Consider the following 19,049-nt stretch of genomic DNA (forward strand, 5'->3'; position numbering starts at 1 on the left):
AGTATGTGCTGTTTGATATCTCTATCAAAGGGATTATTCCCATTATCACTGTCAGGGAAGTAAAAACCATGTCCAATGTAATCTTGGGGGATAAAATTAAAAGCTAAGAAAGGTTTTACTTTGAACTCAGTAACAAAGAGCAGCAGTTGCCCACTCATCCTTATGGCCTATTATTTTCAGCTGAATATTTTTGCCATCACTCTCATCCTTGTGTCTGCAAGTAACTTGCAGGGGGTTTTGAGAAGCTGCAAAGCCCAAATGCAACCCCACTGTAAAGCCATTCCCATTCCTTAGTTTCCTGTTTAAGAATGCAAACTGGGAAATGTTTTCTTCAAGGAGCCAAAAATGGTATCCATCATGTGCTTCAGGTGTGTGCCATACCTCCATGGCACAATGGAACGACAAAGGAAAGCTAGGGGTGCAGGATGTCTAATGAAAATCAAGACTGATGGCAACCTCAGAAATAGAAGCTGTGAAGGGGTAAAGAAGTGTTTTTGTGTACTAATTGTTGATATGAAGGGCTTTAAAGTTATCACTTTAAAACAATTATTGCTATAATGAGTAGCAGACTTGTACTCATGTTCACTTCGCCGACTCTTTCTGCTTTTGGCTTAGTGAAACAGAGGCAAGCATGAAATATACCATTGCAGCAAAGCATATGGATTTCCTTGGTCAAGATTACCAAAGACTGACCAATGACATTAAATATCTCAGCACTCACCTTAACTTTCCTGGTGTGTCTCTGAATTCAGAACACCTTAAGTAATGAGTACCCAGTCTGTGTGCTGGTAGGCACAGCTTTTGTGTAACAAATACCAGATATCACTTGGAAATGAATTAACTAGGGTCACTGCTCAGATACCACATGTAAATAACCTAGTCAGACTCTATCTCACTCCTTCACAGGAGGTAGGGCTTAAATCGGCAATGAGATATGTGAGGTTCTGGCCTTTCTGGGGGGTTTCTTTTGTGAAATTGCGGTTTAATAGGCTACCTGCAAGCTTCTCTGTCCTGTCAGGTTTTACTCTCTGGTCCACCACTCTCCCCTTTCTGATGGAGACAAGGAACAGATGTTGAAGCAGCAGTGTAGTCTGGGCAGCCTCACTCTTTCACCTGTCTGCCAAATACAGCTCAGAGAGCAGACTCTGTTTGCTGCAAGGCATTTAGAGCACCAACTTCCCTCTCTCTCCATGCCACAGAAGGAGAATGAGGCCAGCTCACCTGGTTTTAGCACCCACTCAGATCTCATTCTTTTCTTTCTTTCTTTTTTTTTTTTTTTCCTCTCTGTGAAAAAAAAAATTCTCCTGCACACTTGTGTTTCTGTACCTGGAAAAGACAGGAACATACTTCTGCAGCTGTAAGTGCCAGAAAATAGTGTTGGAGCCAGCTTGCAGGCATCGAGTGGGTGCATACAGAAAGAAAGAGCAGCAGCTGCTTGCAGAAGGAAGTCAGGGACATCTTTCAGTGTAACCCAGAATCTGATAGGGACCCTGTGACTGCTGTGAAGCAGGGACAGTCTAGTTTGTTTCTTTACTATTAGGCCAGCATCCTTCTTTTTCGAACCCCGTTGTGCTGTGTCCCAGAAAGTGACCTTGGGACAGTATCTGAGTCACCTTGCCCTTGCTAAGGATGAGGCCGTTTGTCCCAGATCAGAGAATCCTGAAGAGTGAGGAAATCTCCCTCTTGTTAGGAACAGAATCCTGGTGTTAAGCCAGGCTTTTATTGAATTCTGTCTTGCAGAACCCTGTGAAAATTATTGGGAAAAAAAAAAAAAAAAAAAAAAAAAAAAAAAAAGCTCACATATTTCCTTACTGGCAGCCTTCAGTTTTAAATCATTCCAATTTTGTGTTCCTCTGTCACAGCTGGGCAGCCTGTCCTAACTTGAAAATTTCATTGGTATCTTGAGCATTTCTCCATCCTGCAGCCTCAGAGGTTGCAGACTTTTCCTGTCTCCTCTGAGTTCTCGCAGGGTGAAGCTGTGTGGGCCAGGAAACTAAGACAGAATCACAACTCCGTATCAGTTCAGCTGTTGAATAAACATTTCTGTAAAGCCTGCAGTGAGTCATCACATTGAAAGCTGTCCTTTGTGTCCTCCTTGGGACTGCCTTTATAAAATGAATACCAAAGTCAGAGCCAGTTCATCCAAATCTTGTTGCAAATTCAGGCCCATGGACTTTTAAAGCATGCAGTGGGCAGGAAGAAAGAAGCTGTGCTGCCTGTACCACAGGCAGTGGGTTTGTTTTGAGTGCAGAGCCCCAAGTCCCTCATGGAGCTGCTGCAGAAGCTCTGTCAAAGCTGCCATGAGGGTTCAGACTCTGAGTGTCTGCTGGGCAGCAGCTGGTATGGACGTGGATTCCACCAGTGAGTTCATGATGACTGCCTCAGCTTTCCCCATGGAATGGGCTCAAGCAGCACATGTGAGAGGATTCAGACTCTGCATCCCTGTCCCCATAGACACCTTATACTTAAGCTATCTGAATCTGGCCCATAATCCTTTCTCAGGTTGAAAAGAAGTCTTTATATCTTAGGTGTATAGCATCTTATTTTCTGGTTACGCTTAGCCATAACAATAATCAAAAATATGGATCTTCCAGGTTGATCTGCCTCATGCAGGGAGTGGCTCTGTTTGAAGCAGGAGAAAAACATCTTGATTTTGCTATTTTGCTTGCTGTGTGGGAAATCCTAAGCCTTTCTCTTTAGGGAAACAGAAGTCGTTTTAATGTTTGGTATGTCTGAGAGGATTAAAGTGACATCTCCAACATGAAAAGGTACTTTTCCTGGATTCCCTAAATATGTACTGTTAAAATTAGGATAAATGAATGATGTTAATTTAGATACTCAGGACCTGATTCCAATGCAAGTATAAGTACAAACAGAAGATTCTGCACCAGTATAACCCAGCCACTTCAAAATATGGATCACAGTGTTGTCATCTTTTTTTTAGGTGCACTTGTCTCTACAAAGCAGAAGTGAGGAAGTTCAGAAATTATAAAATGCACTCGCTATTTTATTACAGTGATGCACTGCAATACTAGGTTTCTTCTGCCTGTGATCCCAGAGAGATGCAAGCTGTCTGGCTGGCCTGAAATTGCTTCAGTACAGTACAAATCTTGCCCATGTTCCATGTGACAGTTTGGACTTTGCCAATAATGCTTTTGTTAAAAAAAAATTATCACCAGGCCTTTTCCTGACTTGCTGTTAAAATGGACAGAGTATGGTTTTTGTCTTAAATCACCTTGCTTGCCTACAACTGAACTGAAAAGCTACTGCAGAGCCTGATTCAGTAGATTAAACATGTACCCATTTACACAGCAGAGGGGATCTGAGACATCTGCATGGGAGTGGCACACATGAGATGTTGCCTCTAGTGGACCCATGCTCTTCCAAGGCAGCAACTGGAGGCCACATAGGATTTCCCAGAATCTTTAAAATAGAACCTTTCCCAGGTATCTACATTTAAGCAAATTAATCCCATCCAGGACCTACTTTGCTTGAAATCTGCAATTTAGTTTCTCCACCACCAGATATGCAGGTGCTCTCTCTCAGCCTTCTTCAGTTTGCAGAGGGGTTTGCCTTCCACCAGGCAGCACAATGACAACTTGTATTTCTTTCCAATTCAAAAGTAATTATTTGGGTTTTACTAGTCTGCAGAAAGAAATGCTATTTCAATCCCTTCCGGAGAGTACAGATAATAAACTTCTCATATCTCTTCTCTTTCATGTCTAGGCATTTCTGATAGAAACACCACACATTCTTTTAAGATTTTCAGTACTTACAAAGCCTTAGGTGTTCAGACGTGTTGTGTAACTGGAAAGGCTTTACAGAAAGGAGTAGGTAATATTATTCTTCATTGAATTATACAGAAAAAGAGGATGCAGAAGGATCATTGCCTTAAAAAAAAAAAAAAAAAAAAGACAACGAAAGGCATGCCTCATCACCAGTAGATGTATGGGCAGTGGCAGCAGTATTGCAGCACATATTTTAAAGGAGTTGAAGTCTCTAAAGGAATGAGCATTTTTTTTACCTTTCAATATCAGTGCTTGATATAAATCTTCTTGCTTTTTTGTAATGTAGCATATTTCTCTGATCTTTTTCCTGTGAAAACTAGCATTATTTGTTAGGTATGAGTAGCCTCAGATGACAGGGGAAACTGCATAAAGATTCAGACATTTATAAGGAATTTAAAGTTTGAAATGTTCTTATGGAAAAAGTGGTGGGGATAAAAGTTCAAAAACAAGGAGCAGTTCATCAGCCCATCAGGCAAAGGCAGATCTCAGGTGATGTGCATGATATCTGTAGCAATAAGAAACTGGTGATCCCTTCTATGCTTTCAAAAATAAATCGTGTGTACAAAACCTCTGGCCCATGTAAGGAAAAAAAACTTCCAGTGGTCAATTCATTGAACTAATAAAAGCCCTAAAATCCTCAGCTTTCCTAATCCAAATGAAAATGTAATTAGAGAAGACTGCATGAAAATAAAAAGTACGATTTTGGTTCTATTTCTTTCTTTTACATTGGTAATAACACCAGCTCCAAAACTTCTACTTCAGCTGAGTTTTTGCTCTCAACCAACTCTTATCAGTAAAGAATGAAAAAAAAATGGGCTCATTTCATTCTTTTTAGCAGTATAGCCCATTTCAGAAATGTCTCCTCAAATTAAAATAGTGAAAGTTTCTGGAACTGCCAGTATATCTGAGACTGAAAAGATCTTTAAGTGCACCTCCTAAATGAGAGGCATGTTTAATTAAGTGTAATGGCAGGAGGAAAAAAAAATTAAACATAATGGCTTATATATTTAAGACTGGACTCCAAAAATACAACTTTATTTTCACTTGGTAATTTTTTTTCTTGTAGGAATAAGAAGCAATGCAGGCATTGTGCTATGTATGACAATAAGAAATAGCAGGTTCCTATTGATACAACGCACTTAGAGTCTCATTAGTTATCAAATGGGACTGCCAACAAATAAAAAACTTTTTTTTCATTCTCTACTGCGCAAAGTCACCAAATACTGATTACTCTGTAGTGCACTTATTGTTCCTGCTAGAGGTAATATAAAATAAAATCAGTTTTAGATGCGGACATGTTTTTTTTCGCTTTCTTTCCACAGGCTGTTGAAGAATGCACAGAATGAAGTTCACTTCAAAATCTGGTATCAGAAACTACTGGCTGCTCTACAGTTCTGTGTTGGAAAAACCCTGAACAATGAATTTTCTAAAGAGGTGAAACTTATCAGAATTCTTGAAGACATTGCCAAAGAAGTAAAAGCTGCTGGTGACCCAAAAAGAAAGGTTTGCTAAATAATACCTCTCCTTCCGTTTAAGTTTTTTTGTTTTGCTTTTGTTTTTTTCTGTGGTGATACCTCTTTGCTAAAATGTTCTTTACATAAATAAACCAAAGAGATGGCTTAAATTCTGTATTGTAATGAAAACAAGTAAAGAACATATATGCAATGGGACAACTCTCAGCAGTATTACTCTTGAGCTCAGATCTTTTAAGCCATTTAAATTCCTTCGTCAGTGGTTTCCCCACCAGAGTTGGATGTAGTCAGAAAAAATGGCAACAAAGCTGACTAAGCTTTTACTGGAAGGAACACATTCAGCACCTCATCTAAACAACAATATTGGAAGGGTTGGACCAGATGATCCTTGACGTCCCTTCCAACCTGACATTCTGTGATTCTATGGTTGGAAAATATTTGACTCCTGCAGAGCTGCAGAGTTTCTCGAAAACTTTGCTAAGAGTTGTCCGTGACAGCCTGAACATCCGCGTTTCTTGGCAGAGCCAACCAGGGTGGGCTGTACTTAAAACCTCAAACATAGCATTCAGTAATTAATAACGTATGTACATCTGCAGAGATGCATTCCTGACAGGAGAAAGCTTTCAGTTGTCTTCTCCAGCAGGTGCAGCTTTTATACTCTATAGGTACATTTCCAATTCAAAACTGGTAATTTTCCAATACTGCTGTTACTTACCTGATGTGTAAAACTGTTTCTTGCTGAGATCTCAGCAAGATAGACCAGAAAGGCAAATAAATATATATACCTGACACTGCTGGCTATCATGAAAGTTATGAATTCTTTTTCCCTTTTTAAGGATTCAAATATTTTCAAAGGAGTTTTTTTCAGAAAACTGTGTTGCTACTGAGAGTAGCAAGGCAAACATATGAGTAAAAAGTCAAAACTATTTGTGAAGAGAAAAAATCCACATCAAGAAAAAGAAATAGTAGGAATAAATTATACGTTACTGATGCATAATTCAGATTTCAGAGATGAATCTCAAGGCTGCTGTTGCTGAAATACTGAGAAATTCCCAAACCTTGCAGTTAACACACCTACAGTCAGGCAATGGAGACTGCAGCCTGGATGCAATCAGTTGTCCAGGAAGGCAAAAATCCCAAACAAACCATGAGATAAAGCAGAATAGATGCAAGGCTTATTACCCCCTAATGAAAGTTATTGAATCTGAATGTACATGAGAACACAAACTGATAGTGCATCTGGGCAGTAAAAGCATGAACGTGGCAGAAAATCACTGTTCGTATTTTTAATAACTGCACCTCAGCATGACCTCATTAGCTGTTACAAGGTTACAGGGATGCTACTAGCTCCAGACATTGTACAGCTTGTTTAAAATAGAGAAAGACAATAAATGGCTTAAAAGCTGCCATTACCTGTTCTTTCATCTTGACATAATGATTCTCATGTTGCAGGAGGTGTTAAAGGTGGAACTCAATAGACTTCAGCAGTTCTTCCAGGAGGTAAAGGTTTGTCGGCTCCCCCTGAATCCCGCGCTTCTTGTCCAAGGCATTGAGGCAGGTGTAAGTCTGGTTCATGCAATGAATTATGGTTTTAAATTTTCATTTTTTCTTTTTCCTGTAAGGGGGAGAGGGAGTAAATGACTGCATTGAATGGGGAATATTCTTACTTTTACTCAGCATAAATCATCTGGTAAACTGACATCCAGCCTCATGCCCTTGAAACTGAAGGCCTTGGTGGAGGCAGAGGTCAAAGGGGCTGCTGGGGTGGGTGTAAAATGCACATCTGCCCCTGTGCAGCAGCAGAGACTTCAGAGTCTGAGCAGCCTCCTCCCACATCATCTGTCCTGCTGTGGCATCAGTATTGGCAAGGCCACCTGGCTGCCCTGAAGCTGAGACTTAGTTACCTCCTGCCCGGGTAGCTCTTGTCACAGTTTTTTGTTGTCCAAGATTATCCCCAGACATGGATGGGAGCAGATAATGGTCTAGAGATAGCTCCCTTTTGGCTGAGGTGAGACTAGGCGTTATGACTGAAAATTGATAAAATATTAAAATATTCATAGTAAGGTACCTGTGTATATGACCACTATTAAAAAATACTTAGAAATAAAGGAAACAGCAACGCTCTTTAGAGTTACTTGATTTGTCTTTGATCACAGTACTAAGACTCAGTTATTCATGGTTTAGAAATATTTTTGTTAACAGTATTATGCCAGGAAGAAGCTGATCCAGCTCAGGAGAAGGAAAATGTGTCCAGCAGCAAGGGAAAACAAACCTGAAGAGCCATGTATATTACCAATTATAGCTGCCTAATTACAGCAATTTGTGCACTATTTTTGTTCTCTGGCTCATTATCCACAGTGGACCTTATTCTAAGAGGTGCTGATCCCTTCAATTTGCCTTTGACCTGTGATTCTCTAAGTAATTGCTATTCAGACTTGATCTCACTGGGAACAGAGGTCTTCTAGCACCCCACAGCCTTGGGCCAATTGTCAGTGATATAAATCAGAAAAATTTGAAGCCTGCTGCTTCCCACTGCTTTCAGGCTTTTTGGAAAGAATCACTAATAGGAAGGTATCTCACCATACAATCATGCTATTTATACTGCACCAGCCTAGCTGGACAGATATAAAATGTTTAACTATAAGTATCTGAAGACCATTTTTTTTTCATTTTTCTTATATCATTTTTAGACTGTTATCTTGCTATAAATACATGCAGCTTCTTGATTGAGCTATATGTCAGTATAATCATGCAAATTAGAAACTTTAAGTGCTTATAATTGCCTAAATTTAATTCATTTTGGTGTCATCTATTGATTTTACTAGAAGCAAGCACTGCTGCCAGCTCTATCAGTAATGCATTATCTCACAGTAACCTTTCAAGCACTCATTGAGACATTTCAATTGGCAAAATTCCATAGGGGGTCAGGATGTCATCATCGATAATAGTTATTGCACTTTGCAGAGGTATGATGGGACTAAGAGAATATTTGATGCTTGTACCATGCTTTGAGATGTTTAGATGAAAAGCAAGAGACAGATGTGTCTAGTAGTGGTTTTGTTCAAATTAGCCTCCATTACACTCCACCCAGTAAGGACAGCAGTGGCTCCTGTGGGGTGCTCATTATTTCTAGAAACCAGGGCATTAATTTACAGCTGTCTTTGGTGGGTTTTTTCGGTGGGTTTTCCCCTCCCCTTTTTTTTAATGATGACAATAATACCACCCTAACTTGCACTGCATTTGCAGTGCTTGACTCATTAATGCTTTTTGCAGCCCTTTGAGGGCGTCAGGTGGAAGGAGCTTTAGGGCACAAGAAGTCAAAGTTTATGTTTAATTAAAATAAATTCCACATAAAATAGATTGTCATTTTCAGAATTTCCCATGTCCTCAGCTAGAATGAGGTCACCAAAGAAATTAGCAAGTTCTTTGCTTCCATAAAGATTGTATGATTAGACAGTGATTTATGGGTTTTTTCAAGAAAATAATAGGACTAAAGGCTTTTAAATGTTTTATAGATTCTCATTAGGCCAGTCTGATGGACTTCGTCCACTTGGTCCCAGACAAAGTTTATCATTAATAGGCCTGGGTCAAAGTGAAAAACTGTTAGTACAGAAAATATTACTCATTTATATAATCTGATTATTGAGTGAAACACATTATCTGAGAAGAAATATCTTATTTTCCTGATTATATTAGACATTAGAATCAAGACCTATTTATTCTTTGTCATCAGTGTTACTGAGTAGTATTTAAAGAAGGTACCTTTTTCAGAGGTATGGCACTAACCTAATGTTACTGTTTTCTGTCTCAACTTTTTTTTTTTTTCCCTGAAGTCGTGTTCATATTTTACATCCAATGCATTTCCATTAAAAATCTCTTTCATCAATGCAAATGCTCCGAGTGGAAACATCAATGTTATTTTTAAGGTATGTTCCTCCTCTAATTCTCAGTTCCTTCGGCATGGAAAATGTTGATTTAAAATTCACATAATTTATATTTTTAACCTTGAGCCTGAGAGTTTTTAATTTGGCTCTGCTGTTCACTTTTCCAATTATTTTTGACACTAGAACTTTTGGCAGAACACGCCAAGGCAGTGCAGTCAGTATCAACTTTTTGATCAGTAGAAAATTAAATGACTTCTTGCAATTCTTTTTCCTAGTGGAGACAACCAAGATAAAATAAGAACTTTATGCTTTAAACATAGTTTATTTTTCACAGTGGAGTCAGAAGGTAAGTCTCAGAGTTCAGAATCACTGAATCCAGTAGCCTTGTCCATATTTCTCTAAAAATCAAAATACTGGAGTGTTGGAGACCTTGTTTGCATTGGAGAAAGGACACTGCCCCTAAGAGCCAGCAGAGTGAAATGGGCTGAGGGGACAGCAGAGGACCTCTGTCTCATTGGCATTACCTGTAGAAAATGACTCTGAAAATAAACTGGTTTATTTTCCAGTTGTCACCTTCAAAGCTTCAGAATTCAGGGTGGTGCTGTGTCCAGCCACAAAAGACAGTGTATGCAATCTAAAGTTCCTTTTAAAAGGGCAACACACTTCCATGACAGTGGATACTGTTTTTAGAGAATGCTGAAGTTCATAAAATGGCTGATGGATACCAAATGGTCAGTGTTGCCAAAGGCATTATTCCTAGATCTTTTGTGATGACATATTCAAAACCACAATCCTAAAAACTGATAAAAATAAACTAAAATTAAAAAAAAAAATAAAAAAAATTGAAAATTGCAAAAAAAGACATTGAATTAAATTAACCTTTAGAGCAGCTGCAGTTCTCAGAAATAGAAGTATGCTTTTCAGGCATGAGTTTGCAGAAGGCTAGCAATGTTAAGTTTTTCTGACCTTTTAGAAAGCTGGTTCTTGCACTATATCATCTGAGAATCCATGTTAAATAGACAAGTTCCTACCTACTTGAGCAACTTGAGCAAGTCATGGGCAGGTAAATATTTGCTCTAGTTCTATCCAGGCAGTATTTTCCTTGCTCACTAACATGCAACCAACTGTTCAATTGCAGGAAAAGTATTGTAGCTGACACCACTTTCTGCTGTCAGCAACCACTGTGTTAAAGTCTCTTTTACTTGTACTGAAATTTTACTGTCTGTTTTTGATGGATAATACAAATATAAAATGATAAGCACTGATACCATACTAAATTCTAAAAAGAAGAAGGGAACGTAACTAGAGAGAATAAGTTTCTACTCAAGTTTAGGTACTAAGAGGAATAATTGGAATCAAGATTACCCTTAAGAGAAAGAAAAAAAAAAAATTGGGGTTTTTGTTGTTTTTTTTTAAAGATTAGTTTAGTCTCCCTCAGTACTCATTTAATGGCAGTAAATGTAGGTGCTTATATAAAAAGAATGCAATAAAAGGATAAACCACTTACAGATAGCAATAAAAGTCACGTGTATTTTAGATGAGGGGGGGGGGGGGAGGGGAACAAAAAAAAGCAGGGCCTTTGTTTTCACAGGCCATTTACCCAGCCATGGCTGAAGATAATCTCTTCATTATCTCCTGTGGCTACAATTAAAGCCCAATTTCTCTAAGATTATGGTTTGACCAACTCCATGGGGAGAGTAGTCAACACAGCATCACTGTTTGAAACTGAATATGAATCATGTTGTGGATAAAATATGAATTCATTATAAAATTCCCTTTCAGTCTCCTGCAAGTACCAAGTTGTGAAGCTTAACATTGGACAAATGCTGTCATTTGTGAAAAGGGATCTAGGATTAAGTAGACTTTAAAATGTAACTAAATTAGGATTCTACCTCCAGCTTAAATTTTCAAACTCTAATAACTGCATAGGAATAATAAGGAGAAAGGCTGAAGTTAATCAGGGAGCTTTTGTTACCATCTCAGTGGCTGCCAAAATCATTTCTTCCTGCATATGCCATTTACACTGTCCTCTTCCAACACAGAAAGATAAGCAGCAACCTTAAAGAACAAGAGGGATTTACTGTAAAATGAATGTAGCTATTTTGTTGAGGGGGAAAAAATCCAAATAAGGAATTATTTCTATCTGATATTGAAGGAGGAATCTGAATTTCTTGTGTGATTTTCACAGATAGGTGATGACCTACGTCAAGATATGCTGGTCCTGCAAATTGCTCATGTGATGGACAACATTTGGCTCCAAGAGGGACTAGATATGCAAATGATAATTTATAGATGTTTATCTACAGGAAAAGGCCAAGGTCAGTTTTATATTATGAAAGTTACCTGTATTACATTATTCATATCTCATGTAAACAACAATATAGAGAAATCCTTCCTTGTATTTTCATGGGTGTCTTATTTATCTTCCCCTTTCAAAACTAATGCTAAAATTTCTCTTATACCAGCCCTAAAATGTACGCTTGACTACTCTAGAATTTTAATTTTATATATTTATTCTTCCTCTCCAGAAGGAGGACAACAAAAGTCATTGAATTTTGTAGTATCTTGTACTAGAATTTTATAATAGCCTCACACCATCAGCTTGCATCAGGTTCTTCAATGTAACTCCACACATTAAAAGGAAGGTTTGTAGAAAAAAATTGACCATAACTGCTAAAGTTTTAATTTACTGTGGTCCTGCAGAGATGCTTAAATGCATGTGGCTAAAGAAAGTACCTGTAGACAAGTGATGACAACTTTGCAGTGTTGAGTTTGAAATATTACTCTTGTGATTTATGATGCTTAGGGCAGTCCTGACTTATGTGAAAGTTTTATTTCTCTCTTTTATGGTTGTTACAGCAGAGCTGTATCAGGGATACCAATTGCTTGCTAAAGAAATTTACTGACAGCAATAAGCTTACTATTTTTTACTGACTCTCCAAATCTTTTACTGAAAATAATCCTTGCATAAATAGAAGACTGATGTATCCATATAAACTGCTTTACTAAAAAAAATAAATATTCATTGCTTTCTGAGGCACAATAAGGAAATAAGTCAGGATGAATGATCTGAAGAAGCTAGGAGAAAGTATAGATGAGTTCATGCACATGAAGGGTGGTTGAGGTGACCTGAAAAAGAATCCTCCCTTTGCAGAGATGGGAGAGAAAGCTTCAAAGGCAGATAATACAAAAATACCATTTTGGAAATGTATATAAATATTTTATATATCATATAAATATAAAGCATATATAGTACGTATATATATATAGTAATATATTATAGTCTTTCTTATATAATAACACTTAATTTGATTTTGCCAAGATACAGGGATCATCTGCAAGTCATATTCTCTGCCAGACAGTCTCTTCCCATTGGCACCATAGCAGCAGCAAACCTCAGTGTCTAATAGATTTCCCTCGTGATGTCTTTCCTATGAACTACAGAAATGTTAATGATTAAGTATATAAAAGGACTTCATGACATGCTTGTGGTAATATAGGACATGGTAAAGTAGCCTTGTGCACCCAGATCTCCCAAGGGTACTGACTTGATCATGGGCCACATTTTCTGCACAAGGAAGGTATGAGTTGGTTATGTCACAGTCATGGGAACAAATAGACATGTGAAAAGCAGATGAAGCACTGGTAGGATGCCACTTTTCAGGCATGGTATAGTACAGGAGCCTGTCACCAGCCAAAATAGTTAGAGGAAACTCTTCTTGTAATGCAGAGTTGTGGGATAATGTGCCAGGGGACCACACACAGGGACATGGGCAGGAGGCTGGCAAGCCAGGTCTCAGTTCCTATTAAGGAATTACATGCATGAAGTACAGGCAGAGCATTCAAGTCAAGCATCAAAAAATGCTTGGCTTCTGTCTACACTTTAAAGCCCCAGTTTATGTCATCTTGGAACAGCCTCATTTCTGCATTATCTAGTGTCCTTTCTCCCAGCTGCGATCAGCATCACATACTGCATAAAAATGTGTCTACCATTCTTGACAAAAAATACATACAGCTTTATAATTCATAGTAAATATCTGATCCTATCTTGTATCAAATTTTGGGGTTTTTTGTACATGTTCTACACACGTTGATTCTTGCTAAATTGCAGGCCTTTTTGGTACCTCGAGGCAGTTACTTCTGCAATAACGTTATTGGTGGTTTTATTTCTCATTTGCAGAACTGCAAGTTCCTTTGTCCTTTGGGTTTTTTCTGTCCAAAAAGAAAGAAAAAATAATTAATTCTGATCTCTATTGTCTATTACATTCATTATTTTATCAGCTGTTAAACACATATTTTTTCTGTATGAACTGATCCAACAATAGGCATTATGCATTGATGGTGTTCCTATCTCTTTGGATGAATGTTTTTCATGTAAATTCTTTTCTATCTGATCAGGATTGGTACAGATGGTGCCAGATGCTACCACACTAGCGAAGATCCACAGGGAGTCTGGTCTGATAGGACCATTAAAAGAAAACACAATTAAAAAATGGTTCCGTCATCACCATCCCCTGGAATCAAGTTACCAAGAGGTAACATTGCAGTGAAGTTTATTATACATTTCATGTTTTCCCATGGGAAAGAAGAAACCAAATGGCTCTAAGTAGAAAAAACAAATGGCTCAGACACAGGACAAACAAGTCACATCCACTGAAGCCAGGGAATCATATAAGTGCCACTCTCTTTCTAAGGAGATGCTCTGGATCAAGTGCATCGTGATACATTTTCTGTGAAAATGTGTCATCAAGATGTTTTGAAATTTAGTAGTAAAGAGAAGAGTAGCTGAAGCAGAAATTAGGTATAGAATTCAAAACCATTTAATTTTTAGGTTAGCTCTCTAAGTCCTTTATTTTTTATAAACCATGCAAAGTCTTGGTAGATTTCCTTTATTTGGAAATGACTGTCTATACCCACTGTTTTAACAAAACCACTTTGTTTATATAATATTGTAAGATCATGCTTTTCATCTTGTATTGTAGGATCACATTTAATTAATCTGATTTTATGAAACCAGACATTATGTATGAGCCAAAAAAAAAAAAATTAAAATTTATTTATAGTAACAGAGGTTTCCCAAGCAATTCTTTCTACTCATTCATAATTATATGGGCATGTTCTGAGGCCCATGAAAAACTTTTTAATATTTGTTTTGCTGGGACACTTTTTAGAACCCTAATCTATGCCCACAGTAGATTAATAGCCAAAATTTAAAATCTGAAGGAAAGCTTTGAGTGTCTGATACTCTGAAACTGAGGTGCTTTTATAACAGTTTACTAGTAGATTTAGTAGTAGATGGCATTTATAAAATTACTGCCATGTGCTGACCTTGCACTCACTGGTGAACAAACCTTTCTCCTTTATTTTTTAATAATTTTTTACTCACACAATAATCTTTCTATGGTGCTCAAAAACTCATGGCAGCATAAGCTTTAATATCCTCATTTTATAGTTGGATGAACAAAATCACAGCAAGCTTAAGTCTTTTATCCAAGGTAATTGAAGTGGTCAAGTAGTACAGTTAGACGTAGAATTCAGCCAACTCTTGAGTTGTGGCCTAAGTCCTCCACAGAGCTGTCATCCATATCAGCCATTGCAGGTGACACCTTGAATCCACAGGAAAATCTCAACTTCCATCATCTAAGGTAAATAATTATTTAGTCATTTTTTCCAAAAAAATAAAGATCACAGGTAAGTATTGTTTGGGTTTCCACATAAATCAATCCCATTGTGACTGAGCTTCATGGGAGATTAAGACTTTTGAATAAGAACTTGCATTTTCAGTTCGTAAACGGTAGCAGGTAAGATTGAGAAAAATTTAAAAAAAAGCTATTCTTTCTGCTTTGGGTTTTTAGAATGATCATTATTTGAATCAGGATTAATAGTCCCTTGAGAAAGGAAGCTGAATTTTTGTGTAGTAAAAGAGCATGGTTATATTCTTCTACCAGAAGCCACAGTTGTTAAATACTTCAAACTGAAGTTAGCAGAGAACACGGAATCCACCTAGGAGTGTCTCACGAGCAGGCCTTTACCTTGTACACTTTCCTGCATCTATGGGCATATCTTTAGTGAAGAGCAATGTCACAATAAAGTGTTGTAAAGAGTATTGGAACATGGATCTGAATGTGCCAGTCTATTTATATGAAGCAGAGTACCCATGAAAGCACACATCTCCATGTGAAGAGCATCAGAGGAGTAGGTTATATTAAACACGACTACTAGACTGGTTTTTGAGTTAATCACTCTCTTGGGCACTCTGCATGACATCAGGTTTGATCCCTATTTTGTTCAGATTCACAGATGCTCAGAGAAGAAAACAACTTAGCCTTTCTTTGTTTCAGTTCATTTCTGTAAGATGGGGTTTAAGCCTTTGGGCTGGAATATTGTGAGAGTTGATTGAGAAAGGCAATTGAGCTGTGGAGAGAAAAACTCCTGTAGGTACAGAGCAGCAGAGTGGGTGTAAAATAACCTTTAAAGAAAGGTTATTTGACAAAGCAGCTGGTCAAATTTGTGGATTCACAACTAATTTGCAATTTACAATTGTTTTTGCAATAGACATCCAGGCTATTGATCAGAAAGCGTCAGCTTCCTGCCAAGAAGCTTGTTATTCTTAGGTATATTTCACCTTAGAAGTTTTCCATAAAATTCCGAGTATCCATAAAACACAAGGTACAATCCTTCGTACATTGTAACTTTGAAATTTAGTATATTACTTGTTTGAATACCATTTCCAGTAAGTGCTTCTTTTTTATGACCTAGGCAATGCGGAATTTCTTTTATTCCTGTGCTGGCTGGTGTGTTGTTACCTTCATTCTGGGAGTCTGTGATCGACACAGTGACAACATCATGCTGACAAATGCTGGGCACATGTTTCACATAGATTTTGGAAGATTTTTAGGTCATGCACAGACCTTTGGAAGCATACGAAGGTTGGTATCTATAGTAACACACATATTAAACTTTAAAGCAATGTTCTGAAATTTCGGTCTTACCAACTCCCATGGAAAAAATACGAATGAGATACTGGAGGGTTTTTTACGTTCTGAATTTTCCAAAATAACACCTTTTCACTGACCTACAAACAAACAAACAAAACCCCCAAAAAAACTGATATAGGAATGACTGAGAAATTAAATAAAGTGAGAAACTGGAGGTCCCATTTCATTCTGAAGAAAAAAAAAATCTAAGTCCTTGTTTGGTCAGAGATTTGAATACTGCAGTTCAGTTGTGACCAGAAAATTAAATTGGCCTCTGCCAAAAGAATTCTGATGTCATTTGTGGTTTTCCTAGCAAAGTAGCATTCCTAGAATGGATCCAAATGGGATGTATCTAATTGACCAATTTCTGCACATATTTAGAAAAGAAATCAAATTTTCCAAATAGACATGGAAAAAAAATTACATGATGTCTCTGTGGGTGAAACTGCAAATTTTTTCATAACCTTTTGAAGTTTTACATCTGTCCACACTGAGCTCAGTGGATGGTTTACAAATGTTTGATTTTAGCTAAATAAGACTGTGATTTTTCTGCTTTTGTATCTATTTGCAATGTAACTATTCCATTATACAGATGAATAAAATAGTCTGAATGACCATTATGGTTCCTAATATGAACATACTATGGATTAATGGATTGGGATAGAATAAGAATTCATAGAATAGTGCCAGTATGTGCAAAACAGAAGCTGTTGTAGCAGAGCAGAGAATGGATATAGGAGACCTAATACTGTCAAGATGCCTAGTGTATGTTTGTGGGGTGTCTTTCCTCTATCTTTCCTAATAATCATAGAATCATAAAATCATATAATCAGCTGGGTTGGAAGGGACCTCTGAGATCATCAAGTCCAACCCTTGATGCACTACCGCTGCAGTTACCAGACCATGGCACTGAGTGCCACATCTTTCCAGAACTAGTCCCAGAATTAAGTTTAGTTGGTTGTTCCTTTCTTTTTTTCTCTTTTTCTTTGGCGTGTTTTCTCGGTTCTCGTTGTTTTTTGGGGGTTATTAGTTTTCTGGTTTTGTTTTTGTTTTTTTTTAAGCTGACCTTTGACTATTCTAGACTATCTCAGTGTGTTAGACAGAAATAACAGCGTGGGAGTATTGGTATGAGGGAAACTGATGAGGCTAATAAGTGCTTCTAAGCTAGGCAGTCAAAAGATTTAGTTGCAGTGCTCAGAATTATCATCAATCATTCAAGATATGCTTGCTTAATCCTACTTACTTGCTGTGGAAAGAATAAAGCAGAACAAAGTAATAAAGAAAGATACTCATGCAGACTCCGAGTCAAGTGCTGCATCCCTGACTCTAGCAAACCTCATTTTTGAGCCTGAAAGGAATTTTCATGAGCAGTAATTTTACATGAGCAAAGAATTAATTTAGTTTGAATGATAGGATAAAGCAAGTGTAGGGGAGCAGGGAACACAACAATGAAATTTAGACAGATGTCATGTAATAGCAATAATAAAACCAGATGTTAATTTTAGTGTTCTGAAAAACAATAAGCTACACCTTTTAATAAAATCTAAGAAAGCTACTTTAAATGTTGTCACTTCCATAAACAATAGCCTATTTTTTGTTTGTTTCTCCAAGCATTATATGGCTTTCCAACAATAAAATAAAATAATATATCTCAGGACCCCCATTCATGGCGTGCCCTCATGGTTCCTTAGTAAATCTATCATTGATATTTAACAGTAGGCTGTGAATGTGACTGGATTATAGTTATCTTCCTCATATATAAAAGCAACATGAGAACTGAGTTCTCAGGAGCTGTATTCCCCTTCATGAAACATAACATATTTGTAACTCAGGAACACAGAGATATCTCATTTCTACGTCTCATAAATTTCAGACTCTCCCCAAAAATGTGAAACTCTCAGTGCCATTTGTATCTATTTATTCCCACAAGTCCTAAACTAGGTGTAGCTTCTGGTGAGTTTTTTATAGCAGCTCTTTATATTATATTTTGTGCTTTCATTACATTTTTATTTGAGTTCCTTTCACCCCAACAGTATCAGATCCCTAAAATAATACTGATAAAACAACAGCACAATGCTTTCAAATCTTTAGAATTATTGGTACTGGCCCGTGGGCTTTTTAACAGCAGATGCAACACACGTTGCTGTGCAGTTTAAAGTGGGTTTAAAGATTAAAAAATACCTTATACAAATCCCTACGCATGCATCTGGTCTTTATGCACATCAAGCAAACTTTTTTATTGTTTTTCATGGAATCTATTCAAATTATGAAGGCTTATAGAAAAGGAGTCCCTGTCTGAGCTTTTTGAAATGGTTACTCCTCTCAGAATTTATAAAGATAACTTGGTTACCACAACTGTCCATTTACTGTTCTCAAGAAGTGCTTTTTCCCATTAACATACTCTTATTCCTCACGAAGCTTCATGGGGATAAGTCCTCTCCAGTATTCTGTGTATGTAACATTTTTTCTGCTGTAAATAAAGTGAAAGGCATACATGACAGCTTTGAGAATATCATGCTGTCAGGCATGGGTTGCAGTTCCTTCCATCAAATCCAATATGAGTCTTCAGAGAATCCTTTGAAGCTGATATGATTCATGCAGTCATGCTTACTTTTGCATTCATGATTGTATAACACCCCATCAAGGGATTAGTTAACTTTTTTAATTCCTGCCCTCATATTTAAATGATGTCAAATAAATCTGCTCAGCTTTGAGTCCAAGGCACAAATCAGTAACTCAGCTCTTACTGATTTCAGAGGGAAGAGGAATCTTGAGCTTTATTTTCCAGTTTCATGTACGTTCTACATGCAACAAATATGTTAAATAATACCTATAACAGTTCTTTACTTGTGCCTAGGAACTGATGTTTCAGAAGTGTTGGAGAGAGACAAATGGTATAGCTAACCAATAGCATAATAACAGAGCCTG

General features: G+C 37.5%; 1 protein-coding gene across 8 annotated transcripts in view; it reads left to right on the forward strand.

The window, feature by feature from the left end:
- The window catches only part of PIK3C2G (phosphatidylinositol-4-phosphate 3-kinase catalytic subunit type 2 gamma), a 201,526-nt gene that overhangs the window by 113,493 nt on the left and 68,984 nt on the right, over window positions 1-19,049 (forward strand). For 7 of the 8 annotated variants that reach the window (XR_011723791.1, XM_071733025.1, XM_071733024.1 and 4 more), the window contains exons 19-24: window positions 5,111-5,291; window positions 6,713-6,820; window positions 9,094-9,186; window positions 11,333-11,462; window positions 13,543-13,679; window positions 15,904-16,073. Coding sequence is in view for 7 of the 8 variants with exons in the window: in XM_071733025.1 (XP_071589126.1) it covers window positions 5,111-5,291; window positions 6,713-6,820; window positions 9,094-9,186; window positions 11,333-11,462; window positions 13,543-13,679; window positions 15,904-16,073 (819 nt within the window). In the remaining variant the exon portion in view is untranslated. The remainder of the gene's footprint in view (window positions 1-5,110; window positions 5,292-6,712; window positions 6,821-9,093; window positions 9,187-11,332; window positions 11,463-13,542; window positions 13,680-15,903; window positions 16,074-19,049) is intronic. The other variant, XM_071733023.1, reaches the window with a different exon arrangement.

This window comes from Heliangelus exortis, chromosome 1 (assembly GCF_036169615.1).
Source record: "Heliangelus exortis chromosome 1, bHelExo1.hap1, whole genome shotgun sequence".
Lineage (NCBI taxonomy): Eukaryota > Metazoa > Chordata > Aves > Apodiformes > Trochilidae > Heliangelus > Heliangelus exortis.